Source organism: Tyto alba, unplaced genomic scaffold (assembly GCF_018691265.1).
Source record: "Tyto alba isolate M040663 unplaced genomic scaffold, T.alba_DEE_v4.0 Super-Scaffold_2, whole genome shotgun sequence".
Lineage (NCBI taxonomy): Eukaryota > Metazoa > Chordata > Aves > Strigiformes > Tytonidae > Tyto > Tyto alba.
Window position 1 is genome coordinate 58,619,699 of NW_024881282.1, and position 20,619 is coordinate 58,640,317.

The 20,619-nt window shown below is 36.2% G+C and overlaps 1 protein-coding gene across 1 annotated transcript in view; it reads right to left on the reverse strand.

Annotated features, from left to right (window-relative positions):
• The window catches only part of CNTN1 (contactin 1), a 261,654-nt gene that overhangs the window by 53,376 nt on the left and 187,659 nt on the right, over nucleotides 1-20,619 (reverse strand). Inside the window, exons 8-15 of the mRNA XM_032999800.2 lie at nucleotides 19,579-19,785; nucleotides 18,187-18,283; nucleotides 17,853-18,034; nucleotides 16,648-16,772; nucleotides 14,644-14,761; nucleotides 12,894-13,044; nucleotides 12,271-12,398; nucleotides 9,589-9,764 (exon numbers count right to left, since the gene is read on the reverse strand). Of these exons, the coding sequence (XP_032855691.1) occupies nucleotides 9,589-9,764; nucleotides 12,271-12,398; nucleotides 12,894-13,044; nucleotides 14,644-14,761; nucleotides 16,648-16,772; nucleotides 17,853-18,034; nucleotides 18,187-18,283; nucleotides 19,579-19,785 (1,184 nt within the window). The remainder of the gene's footprint in view (nucleotides 1-9,588; nucleotides 9,765-12,270; nucleotides 12,399-12,893; nucleotides 13,045-14,643; nucleotides 14,762-16,647; nucleotides 16,773-17,852; nucleotides 18,035-18,186; nucleotides 18,284-19,578; nucleotides 19,786-20,619) is intronic.

A 20,619-nucleotide genomic window follows, 5' to 3' on the forward strand; every position in this document is an offset into this window, starting at 1 on the left:
GACGGCCTTCAAGAGCAGCATCCTTTGAAAATCTGTGGGGATTACCTCATAAGTGAACACTGGCTGGCTGCCTGACTAACCACATGTAATGACTAACCACATGTAAACCTTTTTTGTCTACAGTGGGCTAAATAACGTTGTCAACGGCTTTCAGGAAGAAAAATCAGTGGGAGTGTCAGTATTTCTATGGGAGCAGAGAAGGCAGCTACTTGCTCCTCTGCCCTCCAAAAAATTACAACAAAGAAGCTGCAGAAGCCCAAACTCCTTGAGTTGTCAGCTCCTGTTTGTGTGGGGTTTTTTTTGTTTGCTTGTTTGTTTTTTTCTGTTTTGTTCTTATTGGTTATGGTTTTAATAAAAGAGACAAACAGTTCTCTATTTGAGTGCTGTGTATAAACCTTTAGTTTATTAACACTAAATGTCATCCTAGAAAGAACCACACCACCTGTGAATCTCTAATCATTGCTTGCACTTTGATCTGCAAATAAACATAAGCAAGGGTTGGGGAAAGCAATAAGTTCTAGAAAAACTGCATAAACTTAGAATTCTCATAATCATATTAATACTTCAGTAACAAATGGTTACAAATTCTTAATAATCTTATTACTCATTAATTCCTATGTTAGCACTTTCATTAAAATACTTTATTATGTTTATTAATGATGTGCCCATATACTTGCTCTAACATTAATTTCCCATATGGGAACTTGGTCTTAAAATCTAAATGATGAAAAACAGATGGGAAAATGTGATATAATTTTAAAACCAACAACCCATAGATATGGAATTGTATCCTGTTGATTCAGGTCTCCTGTAGAGCAAGGTTTTATCCAGTTGGTGATGAAGCTCTCCATACCTCAGAAGAAGTCTAAGTTCTTGGTGGTAAAAGAAGAGCTTACAAAGCAAATAAAGATCATGGGCATCAGCAAATTCTGTCCACAAATTAGATATGAATGCACTGTATGTTTTCATTCAAAAACCTCAGCTTGCCTAAGTTTAAAAATGCCTTTCTTCACTCAGAGAAAACTGAATCACAGACTGGAAATAGTGATAGCAGTACTCAGGGATGTTCCAAGGGTATCTGTGGTTCACCACTCAGTTATTTACGAAGTTTCAAGCAAAGACTTTCATCATATGAGCCCTATAATTAAGCTTTAATAGTGATGTCAAAAATAGCGTTCTATGACCTATTTCTGAGATTCACTGTTTTCTTTTGACTATCACCTTTGCCAGTGCACTAAATTACTGAAAACCATCAGAACATGCCCCTTTGTGATCAAAAATAGTTTACAGGAATCTAGTCTTCTGACTGAAAAGAGTATCCACTTCTATTGGGACCTCAGAGACAATAAAGGAATTTACATTAGTATGAAGCTAACAAGCCCTTTGTAAGGGCTAAGTTGGCAGAAATAGAAGAACCTGGTAAGCAGAGACAAGAGTCTTTTTTTTTATTCAGGTTTGAAAATTAGACACCTGAGCTTCAGAAGTGCTTAATACAGAGTGCAGGTAAGATGATAAGAGAAGTGATAAGAAGTAATGTGGAAAAGATGTAATTCTTTGTGACAAGATCAGCTTTACTAAGGCTAGCAATAATTTAAAACATCTTTTCCTATTATCTGTACCTAAAATTATTAACTCTAAGTGAGTTCACATGAACTGTTTTGTTCCTGCCAGTAGAGGTTCTGCTATGTGGTAGATACAAGTAGAACAGACAATCCAACAGCTGTTGATGAATGTTAATGTAAATGTGATTATAGCTGTTTTCCTGATATTGAGATCAGAGACGACATGGGGACAACACCACCAGTACAGCTCTATTGTCTCAATCCTATTCACAGGAGAGATTATCTCAATTTGTTTTATAAGACATGGCTGGCATGAAAGTTACGGACAAATAAAAAACCCAGCAAGATAATGATGACAGAGTCATTCCCACTGAAGAATCTCCTCCTTTAGCGAACTATATTTATATGTAAAGGAAGTATAGTGCTAATTCTACCCCTGAAATGTGGACTGGGAAATATTTCCAACAAATATATTATTCTTCCCATTCAGCATACCGCTGTGAATGCCTGAGGGCACTGTGCTCTGTACCAGCATCCCTGTGGTAATATGCCCTGTTATTTGATTTCCAACAGCAGAAAAAGACTAGGTATTTGTTCACTTACACTCATAGCTCACAACTTCATGTCTCATGATGAAAATTTACAATACACTGCAAACTACATTTCTCTGAGTAGTGCTCACACCTGGCTTTCTCAGCTCCTGCTACCTATCTAGTGATGGTGCATGCATTTTGGTAGTTTGTGAAATCTCATGAGCACATAAAGTTACAGTCAACTGATTTTGCAGTGTATTTTTTTAATTCTAGCACAGAAGTTGGCATATCTTGATCCTCTAAACAGACTAGATGTTTTTGTGCTGGAAATATCACTGTGGATTAATAATAGGTTTCCTCAAAGACTTCTGTCAGAGCTAACTGCTCGTTGGCTTCACCCTCAGCTATACGTCTTCTGCTTTCCTTCCCCTCCTTGCTCTTAACCACTGACTCCATCCATCTCATTCCATGCTCACTACGTTACTATTAGGCCTACTAAATTTCACCCCAAACCTAGCCAAAACATGTGACTTCCAACTCACTCATGTCTAAAGTGTCTCCCTAATACATCAAGGCTGTGAAAGCGATGTATGGAGACAGTGCCTTTGGAAAGCCCTGCAACTCTTTTAGAAAAAGCAGTATCTCAGCTGATTTGGTTGGCCATGCTTCATGAACAATCACCTGTCCCCTCAATATATTCAACAAATTGTACTGAATGGGTTCACTATAACACTGTCTCCCAGGTTTTATTCCAATCCATACACAGCCTCTTCTTCCCTGTCAGTGGGTAGCTGAGCTTTCTTATCTAAACATTTTTCTCTAATTCTTCAGTTCTCCTCCTGAAATTTCTATTGATTTCCTGTCATATAGCTGTAGCTAGACTCCACACTCTGCAAGGAAGATTACCAGTAAAGAAATATTAAAATTAAAATCTTTGTATCTTTTCTGCTGCAGAAAACTGTGGAATGTGCAAGGAGATATTCATACAATAAAACTAAGGGTCCACTCAGCAACTGTTGAAGCAGGAGCATGCAGTAAAACACCTTTGTGAACCATGGCCAACCAAGGAACTGAAAATTATAGTAATTTACAAAGACCAAGAAAGCAGGTATTAAGCTATACTACTCTAATAGGATTTTTATAGTCCAACTTATTCTCTGTGGTTTACAAAAACAGCTGTTTTGGAGAACTTTCCTTTTTAGCAAATGCTGTCTCCAATCTAGAATTCATCTCACCTATTTTAGACATCTGTAGCGTGGATTTTTGTATCTGAACTAACCATCTTTTACAGTCAAAGCAAAGAAACAGGCCCTTTCATGTGTGATTTATTTTAATTTAAAGTAGCTCTCTGACCATGCATCTCCTGAATATTATGAATGTGGTCCTAGACAACTGCAAAGCTTTCTATGCTTTGGAGAGGATAAAGTAAGATGAATAATATTTGCATAAGGGAGAAAAAAAGCTTTTAAGAATACAGTGAAGTTGACACTATTGAAGGTGAACTGTATGATGGTTGCAGGGACACCAGAACAAGCTACACACAGACAACTTGGATTCAAAAGTGACTTCAAAGCTAAATAGAGGCTGAGCCGTGAGCCCTGCAAGTTCTGTTATGAAAATGTTTGGTAGTCTTTGTGCCATTGTCCCTGAGCCTATGAACACTGGAAAGTACACTGTGGATTCAGCAGGTCTCAATTCCTGCTCAGTAGCAGTCATGACACCGAGGTGTGTCAGCACCATCTTGAACAATGCTTTTCATTCTGTCAGAGCATTTTAGTTGGGTGCAATGCTATACAATGTCCAGCATTAACAAAGACACCTTTCTTGTCCTGTGAAATTCCTGGGAAAGATTCCTTGGCAATTCTGTAAAAAAGTTCCATCATTAAAGCTGCTGGTAAGGTAAATAATTCCTAAATATTACAACTAAATGATTTGCCAATTCTCAGTGTTAAAATTCCTATTTTGATGAAAGTTAAAAAGAACAAAGCATAAAGTTCCACTACATACTTTCTAAAATGTCCTCATTCTTGCTGGTACCAAGCTTTGCTCCTGATTTCAAACAGCGGAGCTACTGCTTGTGGTGAACAGTGCTGATATCACATTAGACAAATAACTATCCACCAGCATATAAATGCTAGGCAAAATACTGCTGCCATATGCTTTCAACACTCAATACCATCTTTGATACACTTCATTTCACTATACTTTTTACACAACTATACACACACAATAATCACACAATAGTTGAAGTCCGAAAGGGTCTCTGACATGTCTTGTCCAACCTCCCTGTTCAAAGTAGTGTTGACTGGAATGGGTTGCTCAGAGCCTTCTTCAGTTCAAGCATTTTGAACAACTTGATACATGGAGACTCTATAGCCTCTCCAGGCAACCTGTTCCAGTGTCTGACCACGACCACTTTCACAGTGAAAACGTTTTCCTTATGTTTAATTGGAATTTCCTGTTTTTCAGTTGCTGCCCATTGCCTCTTGTCCACTCACTAGGTGCTAATGAGTCTGGCCCCATCTTCCTTAGTTCTCTCTCACTGTGTAACTACACATGGTAACACCATACTCCTGAGCTTTCCCTTCTGGAAGCTACATAATCCCACCTTCCTCATGTGTCAGATGCTTCAAACATTAATCATCTTAATCCTATCACTGAGTTCAGCAGAGGGTTTGAGGGCATGCATCTTTGATTCTTCTCCTTTTACAGCAGAGACAGAACAATTGTTTTCTACTTTTCAATATTTTTTAAAGGCAAGGTGTAAATTTAATAACAAAAGTCTCACACAACAGAAACCAAGAATCTTTGACATGCAAAAAATTTGAAGAGAATTCCAAAATTCTCACCATTAAAAAAAATACCATTTACCTTTAAAAAAACAAACAAACAAACAAACAAAAAACAAACAAACAAACAAACAAAAAAAGGCAACAAGCTGCAAATTGATCTTATAAACAGTCTTGGTCACTCCAATTTTGCATCTACCATTTTGGAATTCTGATTTTTGCTGTTTTTTTTTTTTTTTTTTTTGCAGAGGAGAGAGGAACTCAAAATCTTGAGTGGGGCTCCATGGAATGCTTTTTTTGATAAATTATGATCACAAAGCAGCATGAAGTCTTGAAACTATCTGAGGTAAAAATAAGAATAGTACCTTCTGTGGGATGTAAAAAAACATACTAGATGCCAAGAACAGAATTTACAAACCACTTCAGTAAGGTACTTTAAATGATCTGGATATTACTTGACAGGGTGATACAGGCCTGCATTTTCGTAGGTGTGAAAGGGTATCAAGTACTCAAATACAGTTTTTCCTTATGTTCTTTTGATAATCTCACTGCTAATTAGAGAAAACAGGAGCAAGCAACAAGTCAACTGTCTCTATGTCAAAACATATTGCTCGGCCTTATTCTATTTTTCCATCACCACTTCCTCTTTCTTTTAATTATTACAAAAGAAAGTTATTTGTAAGCAAACCAAGTTCCTGAACATTTATACGGCAATTTACTTTATTAAAGAGAATATGGTGAGAAAAATATCAGGGTTTCAGGTTCACTGAATTGTTTAAAACAACTTGTAAACAATGTAGCAAATAAAAGAATATTGATGGTATGGAAAGTATTTTAAAATGTATGCATGGCTATATGTGACTAAGACTGTTACAGTCTACATTTGGACTCTTCCAAAGTGTATGTACAAGTTTCTGCCTTGAATCAGTTATTATTATGGAGCTTCTCTTCCTGACTATCCGTACTAATGGACTAGTCTGGCTCCAAAAGTATCAAAAAAATAGTTACACACCTTCAAGTATTAAACAGAATTTTTAATAATAAATTTAAAATAATATACTTATTTGTATACTATGTATTTTTAAAATGTATATTAAAAGTAAGCTTTTCAATCTTTAATTATGCATGACAAAAAGCAGATCCATAAATAGCAAATGACTGAACATTAGAGTTTTTCAGATTACTTGAAGTACTATATCTCTCTGGGACCTGAAAGGATGCAGTAATGTTTAGTTCCTCAATCAAATAATCAGAGGAACAACCATACATAAAGTCAAAAGCAAATAATTTAATAGTAAGATTTCAAAGACTCCATATGACTCTTCGAAAGTTAACCAATTAATACATATTTCATTTTAAATATCATTGTCATAGGAAATCAAAACACCACTGACAAATATTCTTTTGATGAATGCATTTTAGTACTAATGTAATGCAAATTAGCTTTGCCTTCAGCAAATGATGGAGATACCAAAGCTTCCATTTAAAGAAAGACTTATGCAGGTATTTACATGAATCTCATTAGCATTCCATTAAATGTACGTGACAACGATATTAGTATTATTTTGAGTACTGAAATACTGTGCCTGTGTCAAGTTTCAGCATGTTAATCTCCACTGTCACAGAAGTTAATAGAGATATTGTCAAGAAGACAGATGAGGATCTTTCATCAACAGGAAATCATAGCACTGAGAGCATGCATCATATATCCAGTAATTTTAATATTCATGATATTTTTTTCTTTCATGTTTTGAAGGGTTAGATGACAGCATGGGACTCCACTGCTTCAAGCCCAGCATTTAGGGCTGCTGCTGTCAAATGCACAACAGCTCACCCTTTTGATTCTGAGAAAGCCTGAGCAAACCTGCCACCCAGTGACTTGAGTTCAGAATTGCCACAGATGGAAGCAGTAAGCAGGAGAAAATCCCTTTGCTCACACAGGAAGGAAAAAAAACCCCTTAATGTAGGAATACAATAACACATGAACGAAACAGAAGTACTGAAAGTGCCTATTCCTCTTAATTACATCCCATATAAACCTTTGTTGGATTCGTTGAATTTGTTAAATATTCTGCATTTGTTATTATTTAAGTGCTGAATCGCCAAATAATTACAAATTGCAATTCCAGACTCCAAACTCAATCCTACTGTCCCCTCTGTCCTAACTGATGAAGATTGAGGTGCCTGTGGAAGAGGAACAGAGAATATCTGCACTTGCTTTGCATTTGGAACCCCAGAAATAAGGCTTAGGAATGTAAAACAAGAAGCTTCCTCTGCTAAAATAATTTCTACCTGTATTGATCACATGCAAAAGGAACACAACAAACAAAGAAATATCCTTCAGGAGGATGGAGTTTTGCACACTGACAAATAAATTAATTGTTGTTTGGATCTAACCTACTTAACTTTAACTGTCTAAGTGAATTAAGAGTTAGTTGCTCTTCAGCTACTTCTGCATCCTATGGAGTATCCATCTCTGTAACCTATTGAAAGAGGAAAACTTCCAGCACAAGATCCAACACCCACATGAAGTAAACCACCTCTCTCTCTGAATATCATAGAAGGTCTCTAGAGACCAAACTAGCCTAGCAAAGATAGACTAATTTGGTTTTTAAATCAAGCGCTTCAATAAAGTGTCTAAAATATTGTGGAGTTAATCAGAATTTGGGAACAGGAAATCCAGGACCACTGTCTACCTGGAAGATGAAACAGGTGGCTGGGAACCTAAATATTAAGTCAATCTTCACAGAGAGTTACACCTTACACGGTTGCCGAGGCTCTTATTTGGCCCCAGATTTGTTCACCTGAAGTGCTTTCCTAGAAAGTACCCTAAAATTTGAATTTCATTTCAGAATTAATTTCCCCTAAAAGAAAAAAATCCAATTTCCTTCTATTTTCGTTATTAAGAGGAAAACCCAAGAGTGTACGTCAATGACATAAAAACTTTTGTTCAACATATGACCAACAGATAGGGAAAGTTCAGGTTCCTTTCTCTTGCCTTACATGGTCTTGCATTACAAAGTCCTCTAGTAAAGGCATTTTTACCTTCCATCCACACCAAAATCACTTATTCATCAACACTTTCAGCCTGATTTCCTGTTGCATGGAACACAATTTCTTTGTGTGACTTCTGTCAGGTAGCTCAAAACAATCAACTACATAAAATTTGACAAAACCAGAATGGTTTTATTTGCTCTTTTACAAGGAATACATTTAATGGGGCTTTACTCTTTAAGATCTTATTCTGACTGACACTCAGACTCATTTTGGCCTTTATCTAAGGACAAACTAATGCCATTAGGAGGTGATTCAAATTTTCTCAATGTATTCCTATGCACTGATTAGTACCAAAGTGTAAATATAAATCTATCAAAAGCATTGCTTAATAGCCACATGCAGGAAATGTTTTGAATGATGCTAGTGTACTAGTGTGGATCTACATATTTTGCAATTCCTGAGGCAACACAAAATACATTGTAAACTGCTTAGTACTCTGCTACTAAGTTTGGATGTAGAATTTCGGGAGGTTTATTGCAGAAAGGGCTTTATTTATTTGAGCTTCATTGTGTTTCAGCTGGTCTTAGCATACTTCTACTGGCTTGTTGGACATGGACTTGTTCTCTCACTGAAAGAGAGCAGTGTGACTTCCTAGGGACATTTACAACTCAGCAAATGAGTAGGCTTAGGTAACTCTGACTCCTCAAAGGACTGGTTTGTTTCAAATCAGAGTAGAATAGTTATGCTTGAAACATCTTCTCACATGGACAAAAACTGACATTGAAAAAGAAAGAGAGGAAAAGGATCTCTTGGTTCATGGCAGATCAACTAATATTGCCAGCCTAGGAGAAAGACTCTTCAGGAGGCACTGTTACATCCTTTTGAACTCGGAGCTGAAATTGAACACGGGCCCTGGCGTTCCTGGATACTACAGGCTCCATTAGCAACCTTTCCTCTCCACATCCACAGTTCCTCTTGGGAGCACAAAAAAAAAGGTATCTAAATTTGAGGATTTGTGTATCATTTAAACCCAGAACAACAGAATAAACATATACACATGCGGGCAACGACTCTGAGGTTGTTGTTGAATACTAGGTAAATTAGCATGTGATGAGACATAACCAAAAGGGATTTCTACTCGAGGTATTAATATTGAATAAGCCTGATAGAAGACTGCAAAAATATAACCATACATGCAAGCATGAAAGATCTATGATTCTTCTTTTTATGTGCCAAAATGAGTGTCTTTGTATTAACTTGTTTAGCCTTCACACAAACTCTTTTCGCTCAGTGTTTACAGACTGTTTGACTCCTACCCACCATCTGGCCCAGTCTTGTGCCAAATCCCAGAAATGTTGATGCGAAAAACATGGGTAAGTAGAAGTGAATGCATATGCACCGTTTTTCAAGATAATTTGCACCCTGTTTACAATCAGACTACCTACTTACCAGCTATATTCAGTACTAATCAGAGTGGGATTTAACTGATGTACCAAAATACATCAATTTAGATATCTGATTTCAGGTATCTACCTGCAAGTGTCTTCATATCTGTAAGGTGTCTAAATTGTAATTTTATGTTCTTAGTCTACTGCATCTTTCTAGACCTGAACCAACACAACAGAAAAAGTATTACAGAAAAGACAGCTATTCACAATAAAGAAAACTAGGCTTTCGTGGATTAAATAAAGATCTATAGTATCTTACCATAACATTCCTTTCATAATGTTCGTGCTCTTTCTCAAAATCTATTACAAAGCCATTTAGAGACCAAATAAATGTCAGGTCTAATGTGGGATCATGGGATGCAATGCATTGCATGGTAGCATTCTCTCCAACGGTGACATCAACATTCAACGGAGCTAAAGTAATCCTTGTAGCTTCTGTGAAGTTAACAGCAAACATGGAAAATTACAATAAGTGAATGTTTATCCAAATGTAAGCTCAGCTTCATAACAGTTTGATTATACATTAAACTGTTCCCTCAAACTCTAGTTTACATGTTATTCATGCAGCTACATTTCAAAGGACCAAACTAAAGAGAACAAATGAAACCTTTTACAACTGAAATGCCTAACTTTTATTTAGCTGTCCTTTGAAAATGTCTGTGCTTCAGTCTCTGAATCCCATTACTGACTATTTAAAGCTATTTTTATTCATGGACTATATCTCAGGTAGAAAGAAGACAGATGATGAATCTTATGTGACTTGTGTTGCATTTCTTGTTTCAATTATAGTGTTTCTTATGTTTGAAAACCTGTCTCTAACAAATGGGAAGTTCTACTCAGTTGTCAGGCTGAGTCAGATTCCATTAGACCATTGCAGGGACTAAGATCTTAATTTATCTACTGAGAAACAATATAATGGATGCATGCCCAACTATGTAAATAGTTACACGTGAAAAGGAAGAGAAAATAATACAACAAAAGAAAAAAAAACATATATCCCCCAGCAGTGTCTCTTCTTATTACAGAAACAAAAAAAAAGGCTGAGCTGTCATGATACTTGCTAGACATCTTGATACATGCATCACACTCATACGGCAAATTAGCAACACTGGAAGGGACCCACTGGATCACTGACACCTGCTCCTTTTCTTTCAAATATGATCATAAAACAAAAAGCCACAGAGCGTCTTCCTTATGCCATGACATATAATCTCTTTCCCACCAGTATGAGAGTGGGAGTGGGGTACTAAACCCTGGAAGACAATAGCCATAAGAAAAGATCTATTGCTGCTAGGTTAAGACCTAGGTTTGAGCATGCTTCAAGGAGCACACTACACCCCACCATACACAGAGGAGCAAAAAATTCTCAATAAAGCCAACATTTCTTGTCCATCTGCCTTGGCGAGAAACCTTCCCCTGGATCCTACTTTAGTAATCTAAAACCTACTTAACACTGAGACTATGAGAATGGCACAACTACTGTTTTTTGCAGAATGGAGCATCTCACAGTGTTCTAAATGTTTACATAAAGTACTCTACCAGTCTGAGAAGCTGTGGAAAGAGTGGTCCAGTGGCAGTGAACAAACAGCATGTGGTAAAAGCCATCAGACTTTATAGTGCCTGTCAGCTTCAGATTTAACTTTTTAATTTCCTGTAGTTACGTGCAATGCCTGAGAAGTTTTATGGGCCACACAATGTGCTTGGGAATACCATTTTCAAAGCATTCTTTGTCAACCCTCATCATTGTCCACAACGTGAAAATAATTTTTAAATATGTAATCTGATCCTTCTGTGATCCTTCTGTGATCTGCTGTGATGAAAGGGAGATGTCTTAGATTTTTGGTTTTCCTTTTTAGATGAATCAGAATTCTCAAAAATTTTAAAATTCTTTATGAGTAGTTTATAAGGTTTATACACATAAGGTTTAAGTGTTTCACTGTGGAGACTGAGTATGCAAATATTCTTCATGATTTTAGATGGTATGATATGACTGGATATTTATTTACATAACCTTTTAAAATAATTAAATGCCTGAGGGTAATATTAAGACATACAAAACTGTGGAAGATGATAGAAGTAACTCCAAACATTAAACAAATCTGATTAATCAAAATAAAGTCTTACAATTCATTTGGTACAACAAATTTGGTATAAATTAGCCAGAAAAATGCTTTTATATGATCTGATTATACAGATAAATTCTTACATTAGTACATCAATATTGTGGCATTGAGCTGTCACATCCAGCATGATTTCTGGAGCAGACATTAAAAAATGTATTTGATAAATGACTCTTCTACTATCAGTGATACTTGATAGACAAAGCTGTTCATGAACATCATCTTCCCTGTCTGTATTCTACAGCTCTTTTTTTATTTTACTTCAGATTTAAAATACACAATTGAGGATATCAGTATTCAATCAGTAAATATTAATACCCATAAAGGAAGATAATTTAATAGTGCAATCACATGGCTATATGCCACTATCTCACAAATTTAATGCATGTTTTTTTAACTGTAATGCTCTCTCAGACTTACTTACTCCACCAAAAAAAATAAAAGAAAGAATAGAAAAACTAAGGAAGGTCAGTAAGAGTCCCACTTCCCTGTCTGAGTCACAGCTCCAGAATTACACCTTAACCTGAGCACTAAGCTACCAAATTGAGTGAATTCATCAAAATATGTCAATTTAATGGATCAGATTTAATAATCTCTTATGGAAAAATCAACCCTGAAAATTTAGATACAATATGCAAACATACAGAGTTTCTACTGAGCAATATACTTTGAAAGCATCAATTTATTGTTTAATGAGCAATTAAGTTAGAAAGAAAAGATATAAAATGGCTTGAAAAAGTAGTATAATACTAGAACAAAAATTAGTGATTTTGAATGAAGGGATTCTACCTGAAAGAAACTAATGTAATTTAGAGGTTTACCTGTCATTTCTAGAACACCAGTGCTATTAGCTTTTCCTCGATTATTTTCTGCAAAACAGGTATAGTGACCTTCATCCAGCTTTGTGATATTGATAATTTCCAGGCTCCCATCATCCCAGATACGTATGCTATTAAAAGTGCAAAAAATACATAAAGGGAAATTAGGTTTTTATATTAGCAAGCAATACTTACAGTAGAATTGTCGTAAGTGAAAGGACACACCACAAACATCACTTGGAAGCTCATATCTAACTACTGCATTTATAAACACTTCTGTAGTAAAAAATATTTAAATAGGCTGTGGCATGATTAGATGCTTCATGTTTCTGGAGCAAGAGAGTGTACTTTTATTCATTTGTAGTCATTTAAATATTTTTCTTAGTGTTTTGTGATCCAATTCAATTCTGAAATATGAACAGCACCAAACAGACTGGTTAAAGTTGGATACCTGGCTAGATATTTGGACCCACACTGCTAGTAACATTTTGGCATACTGTTTTCCTGAAATGACACATTCTCCTGCCCCTGAAATCTGCAAAAGTGAGAACTAGCCTAAAGGATAAATAGAAACGTAAGACAGATGTCTTTAAGACTCACGGTGTTCACTAACAGTCAATACTAACCGGCTCCCATTTACAAGCAATTCTGTTCCTTTGCTCCATGAGAATTTTGGCTTAGGAGCAGCTTTAGGCTTGCATTCAATGATTACACGGCCCCCTTTAGCTGCTAGGATTTTCTTCTTCATAGGATTCAGTTCAAAAGTAGGAGGTGAAGCTGAAAGCAAAAATTAATACAAGTACTGCTGTTTAGTGATTTTTCTGCAGAATATTATTTGTTTGAAACATGAAGGTAAATGACAGAACTATTGAATTGTATACAAGTGTCCATTACTCAGTCCAGTGAGAAAAATACTAATGATAGAGAGATGTGGTGAGAAGTAAATGGTGACCTAAAAGAAACAGAAAAAATCATTATGGAGTTCTATGATGTGTTACACCAGAGGTTTCTTTCTGTTGACTTCTGAGCCTCCATCTAAATTTAATCTAACAAGATCAAAGTCCCCAGAAATCAATTCCTCCCTTTCAAAGGCCTTTTGATCAGTCCTAATAAAATTTATATTCCTGAAGAACGATTTCTGTAAAAAGTTGCTTGCTCAATCACACTTTCAAATAATAGTTGGATTTACTTTTTGGTGGTTTTAACCCCCTGTCTAGTAAATGTAAGCTTGTGCCTTCTTCCTCTTTGTATTTTTCTATTTGGCCGACTGGCCTTAGGTGCACTCTCAGATGTACAAGAGTAATGAGACAGGACTACAGTGAGCACCACACTTATGTATCTGAGGTCAGACTTTTGTTTACTAATTTCCTTTTTATTTGTAATGAAGTAAAAGAAAAAAAGCTTTTAATTATTTTGCATCTCAGTGTACCAGCACTGTTAATCATGCCAGCGAGTGCACAGCTTGAGGAAATAGGCTGTTAGTTAATTACAGCGGTACTGAGAAAAATTCTGATAAACATATTACTAACCCTGATTTTTGAAATTGTGCATATAAAAAGTGCTTGTTTCTAAGTAATCCAGGCTGGTAGCGAGTACATAGTAACGGAAGAAAAGTGAAGGTTGAAGTATTGTTGTGCAATGGGTTGGGGAAGTCAAGAATAGTCTGAAGGCAAGTGTGAGATGGAAAGAACCTGAGGTAACTACCGTAGGGAAATCTAGGAAAGCAATGTCATACAGCCAGTACTCCTGCTGTAATGACATCAGTAAAAATGTAAGAAATTCTTTTAAGCCTGAGCACTCTGGATCTGAAAGGCAGACTTTCAACAGGGTGCTCCTTAGGAAAACACAAAGGAGTAGTATCTATATCCATGGGACAGCTATATTACACACAAACATTGCAGCTGGTCTGAATGGGTTGTAGAAGGCAAAAGCAAAGGGGAGAGTGAAGTGGAAGAGCTTCAAAGGCCTGGTGACTGATGACGTGGTTTCTAAATAAGCAGATTTTGCCCCACAGAGGAGTGAGCATAGGTAAGCAAAAAAGGAAACACCTCTCAACCAGTTTTGCAAGCTTGAGAGGGTAGTCAGCAACTCTATATGCTTCATATAATTTCTGCACTACGAGTTCCTCTGATGGGTAACAGCATCAAGCAAACACCAGAAATAATATGGCAAATATTCCCCATAAATTAGTAACTTGATTCCTCAAGTCGTTGCCAAAATCCAGCTAGGGAACTCAAATAAACCTCACCTCACCTAAATTCAGTGAGGGTTCTTGGCTTTATTCTCACAGGAATCTGTTACCAAACAATGTTTGCATACACAACTGCTGTCTTACTCAAACCTGAAATAGTAAATAGAGCAAATAATCCCACTGACCCACAATCTTCAGTTCAGCATTTGCATAAATAATTCCATGCGTGTTTTCTGCTATACATTGGTACATGCCGGCATCGTCAAAGCTCAGACTTTGCATTCTTAGTTCACCTTTCCGGAACTAAAACACAAAATTAATAAAACAAGATTCATATAGACTATGTATGCTGAAGAATTCACACTCATCCACATTTCTTCTCTCTTTTTTTTTTTTAGTGACTGTGTTCAGAAAAGTCCCTCACACAACATTCAGTCACTTATGAGATTTTATTTTATCCATGTTATATATCAGTCTTTGTGACAATGTGTTCACCTTTTTTAAAATCCAGTTACCATACCAACGTAAACACTACTGATTCAGAAACAAGAAACAAGAAATGAAAGTAATTTTATGCACATAAGCTTTGTTTTGACATGCTCAATGTTCAGTATGTTACACTGTATGTACATTGTTTTAAAACAGTAAAAGGTCAAAGCAAGCTGCAGTGAGGTAGGAGTTTTTCAGAAGATTCCTCTGGGAGATAGTATAAACTTTTTTATTACTTTGTTTTAATATAAAAATAAAATGTAGCAAATCAAAATAAAGTACTTGATCTATTTCTAAAATACTGTGTATAAAAATGCACAAAGTGCAGTGGGATATTTTTAAAATTAATTTTTGAAAGATTATGTTAATAAATGCTGTTTTCTTGTGAAAAACAAGCTGAAAAGTTTTAAACCTTGTATATGAGTCAACTGGAGTGCACTGAGTAGTGGAAGATTAGAAAAATACTATTTATCTGAAAAAAGAATAGATTAAAGGATTCATATTTCCTGCACTGTTTTACTGAAAATCATTTAAATCAGATTTTCTACAAGAAACCTTTGTTTTGTTCTCAGTGAAATAACTAATGAAAAATTATATGATTTAGAAACAAGCTGTATTCTCAAGGCAATTTAAATATTTTTGCTCTTTTCCATTTGGATATCATCTCATAATATTAAGACATAGAATAATCTTCTGGGGTACTGCTGAAGAATTACACACTGCTTTTTGCCATCCAGTATGCAGATTTTGTCAGTGAAAGCCAAGTTCAGTGGAGACTGTCAAGGAACTCGCTTGCTAAATTGCTTGTTTGTAATAACTACTGAAGCTAGAAAACTGTTGGTTTTTCTGGTTTAAGCCACCTCCACATGGCAGATGGTGATATCTCCCTCCAACCTCCCACATTTTTCTTAAGATACACAGCCAAAACAATGCTGTCTCATTGTCTTTTTCTGTTTGCCTGCCAACAGAACACCACAGTGTCACCACAAGTCAACAGATGCAGCATCACATTGTGCCCTGTTCTATTTTCTTTGTTATTTAATGGCTCATCATATAACATAAGCAATAGATATTAAAAACGTTACTGAAATGCCTAGACAGAAAATCTACTTTGTTTAAACAAACTATCCAATGCAATAAACTTAAATTATCAAAATAGTACTCATTTAAACTTCACATCACCCCAGATAATGGAATTTCGCAATATTCTGTGACTAGAAAAAAATGTGAAAAAGTACATGATATAGGAACACTACTGATAATTTAAAAATTATTCTTTCTTCTCTTGTCTCCACTGACTGCACTTTGTCTTACATTTTCAAAGAGACACTCATGTATAATGTGGTCAAAAGGATTATTTTTAGAGAAGCTAATAGATTAATTTTTTATCCAAAGAGATGAAACCAGCATTTACTTAAAAAGGCATAGAGAAAAAGGGATATCCACCTCCCAAACATGTGGTTGAAGACAAGTTCATAACTCAGAGCTGAATATTAAATAACCTGAAGAAATGCATTTCAAAACTGAAGATTGAGATAAAACTTTAAAAAATAGATTTTAATGTCTAATGCAAGTAGAATCAGCAAATATTTGTATCATTATAATTTATTTTCTTTTAACCTTTTAATAATGCATACTTCAGAAAATCATTTTCATCAGCTAACCAATCAATTCTACACTATCTATGGCAATATACTCACCGAGGCACCATTCTTCAACCACCTAATTGTTGGAATAGGCTTGCCCGTAGCTACACAAGGCCAGTATAGGTCGCTGCCTATATCCTTCTCTGTGTCATTGATATGTTCTACCCACTCAGGAGAGGCTGAAGAATAAAAAACATGATGCCTTATAAATATAGCTGATACATATTTAATTAGTATTATATTAACTCCACTGCTTTTTCCATGATACTTAACAGGCAACACTGAACAATGACAACAACTCGGCAATGTACCAGCACAAGAAAAAATTAATTGAAGATGATCTGTAGATTATACAATGTGGACATTACTCAGTAACAACATAAAAATTATAGCTAAATGACACGAGATTGTGCAAAATCACGTATGTACTGAAAGGGTCTCCAAGAATGTATTTTCTTGGTCCAGAGAAGGTATTTAAGAAATTAATACTGAAAATGCCCCAGAATTTTTGCTTTTGCTAAGCAAACAAACCTATTGATTAGCTTTACTCATTACAAGCAGCAATAACCATCCCACACCAATTTTAAATTTATCCCACTGAAGTTCAAGCACTTAACTGAGGATCTTAACTCAGATGTTCTGTACAGTCAATGAAAAGAGACAGAAATCTTCTGAAGGTAGTTCAGAATGTTATGTATGACCTCTTCATGCCACAGTTTTGTGGCATAAGTCTCAGTCAAGGAGTCAAGTTACTTGGGATGATTCCACTATGAGCAGTAAGACACCATTTTTTGGTTCCTTCATTTAACCAAATGCATGAAGGGGAGGGACAGAGGCTAGAGGAATAAATAATTGAGCGTAGCTAATAAGAGAGAGAGCTAAGACAGTTAGAAAAGACAAACAAAATGAGAAAACAAGAAAGCATAGCAAACGTAATGGTCTCTTTTTCTTCCTGGAAGTTCTTTCACTTCAAGTACTCTAAATTTATTTAATTTCCATTATGCATAATTATATTAACACTAACACACATTACTGTCAAGGTGCATATACAGTTATTATAACTAAACTGAGTAGTTGTTCAATTAATACACAAATGTTATGCCTGGCATTCAGTGCATGCGCTTTGATTTTGCTCTATTAACTTGAACAGCAGGGTGTCAGGATGATGCTTTGAGTCAGCACTGACATCAAGTGTGAAAACACAGATATTTCCGACATAAGTAAAAGCAACATAGATTATGAAGAATTGTTCTAACTACCTTGTACATAAATTCTTGCTTGATGTTTATCTTTTCCTTTATAGTTTTCAGCTTCACACTCATAAAGTCCTTCATCTTCATACTGAATATTGAAGATCTTAAGAACTGCACCAGACATGCTTATCTCAGCAGTGGCTGGCATGGGTTCAAGGTATTTACTCCATCTGAGTTCAGGAACCGGACTTGAAAAGATACAGTGAAGTACAAATCAGCATGTTCAAGAACTGGTTGCTAAATTGCAGACTACAAAAAAGTGTTTGATGATGAAACATGTATTTTCATTCCCCTGAATGAAAGCAAACAGTGCTCTACAATAACTTTAAAACACACTTACTTCCCAAGAGCAAAACACTCGAGTGTAACGTTTTGCCCCAGGAGAGCATACGTGTCCTTGAACTTCACCTTGATATCAGCAGGATATACTTTTGCACCTAACATGAAAAAAGAGATTCTCAGAAAAGACACATCAGAAAGGAATACAGCTATTAAAACTTCCACAGTTCAAGAAAACCATTCTTAAAATTCCAGACAAAACTCTTCTTTTACAGTGAATAAATAGCCTGGTCATCCATGAAGTCTGATTTAGCACTGAACTTTTAATAGTGAGGCAGAATTGTTTTACTCAGCAACTAGTTATCCTTCTCTGGACAGTAATGCCTAACATTTTTTCCAGCATAATGCTTTAACAGAAACTCATCTACTTGCATCTGAAGTGTGATGATGTACTGTGTGTGGGTAGACAAAAACCTGAGTCTCTATTTTCCACAAATTCTTTTACTGGATGGAATATTTTGAATTATTGTCAATTTAAGCTCAGCATTACCTTAGTAAGGGTATTAAAGAGCCAGAGTCAGCAAACCTACAGCTTAATGAGGGCACAGAGATGCAAATGTAATCAAATCTACCTACTGGTGATCATTGTAGGACTCCTCTTGCAGTTCTTCTAGATGAAGATGTCAGTGTGAGTATTGGCCATGAAAAGTTTGGACAAAATCACTCATTTGTAATTACCCAAATTCAATCACAGTTCTTCACTGTAATATGGGAAACTTTTAGATAAAAGGGTCACTGAAATCTTGATGACCAGCTTATGAGACTCTAGTGACTGACAGTCTGAAGTGGCAAAAGGGAACTTGGTTACCATTTGGAAAACATGCAGTTTTCATGAAGAAATGGCAGAGAATGATCTAGTAACACAAAGCCACATAGGTGTCTTAAGGGATTGGCCATGAGACACAAAGTCCTTAGGCCACCGTTGGATAGGAAATTTCAGAAGGGGAAAAGGATTTTACATTTTCATGGGGGATTTCCTGGGAAAAAAAATTAATTACTGAAGCTGTTTATCAACTTCTACATAAAGTTTCTGCTTTACAGTCATACCCGTTTGAACCAATGCCAATACCAGAAAAGATATTAAAGATTTTGGGATGAGTACAGAGGTTTATCACATAAAAGGGATGGGGACTCTGGGGATAAGAACTCTGTTCTCAATGATATAAAAGGAAATTTGTGAATGAATCTGGGGAGATTTCCTTCAAAGAGTTTTCATTATGGATGGGAATGATTTGGACCTCTGTATCTGGAAAACTAAATAACATTGTGCAGTAGTCATTATAACTTGCCATATAACACTCCCCATAGAGCTGAAAGTAGTTATGAATGAGCAAAATTAAAATACAAACAGTTAGAACGCTGCATGTATATAGTGTTTCCAATTAATACTTACGGTCAGACTGTGGAATAAGTGGAATAAATTTACTGAATACACTCTTCGTTATTGAAGGGCTGGACACAAAACACGAATAATTGCCCTTATCTGATGCTTCTACATTTGCAATGTAGAGATTGCCATTCGTCTGTGACACAAATCGTCGTTTGTCCAAAGCAATGAATACTGGGAACTCATTTAGAAGCCAGCGATAACTGAGATCATCTGGAAGAAAATATTTTCTAGTCAATATTAAAAACCAATACTATCAGCTACTTAAGCCATGGAATACTGTCTGTATAGAAATTACTTCACTCCAATTTCTAGCTCATAGATCTTTTCTACAGGAGAAGCAGCTATGTGAGAGATAATATACATCTCAGTAAACAGCTCATACCTGTCTACACTGAACATTGGGGTACTGCTGCCAGTGCAGATTACTGGGGACCCAGCTACAGTGCGCCCAGCTCCCTTTGGAGCTTTATCACAGGAACTGGAGAGGGTGGGAGGAGATGGGCAGCTGGGTCTTGACCTCCAGCAACTGAGAAGCTGGGAAGGCCACACTAGTCTTCCAATTTAGACAAAATCTTAGCATATTTTAACTAGTGATATAGATGACTTGGTTCTTCAGTTCCTTGCAATACTTAGACACAGAGTATGAAAACTAAAACATTATCCTATTTTATAAGGTAAAAGAGATGCTAACAGCCAAATTCAGCCCTCACAATGAAACTCCAGATGCCTGAGTTTACGGACATAATCCCTGCAGAGGTCTTCAGTAACTAATGATGAGACAAAGGTATTTCCATAGTATAGATCACCTCATCTCTGATTTTCTGGGGGTGCCTACTGATGTTCCATGATTTTAACAGGAAACCATGATCATTTCTGTTGAGGTGATATCCTTAGGGGGACTGAAGCTGGACCCTGTCCAAGCCAGCAGAATGTCTGGGATGGCACAGTGACATGTACTCAGGTCTTTTGAATGGTAGGCCAAGTCCCCCCTCCATTGTCCAGATTAGTCTGACTAATTTTATTTGTAGTGTCAAAACCTCTTTG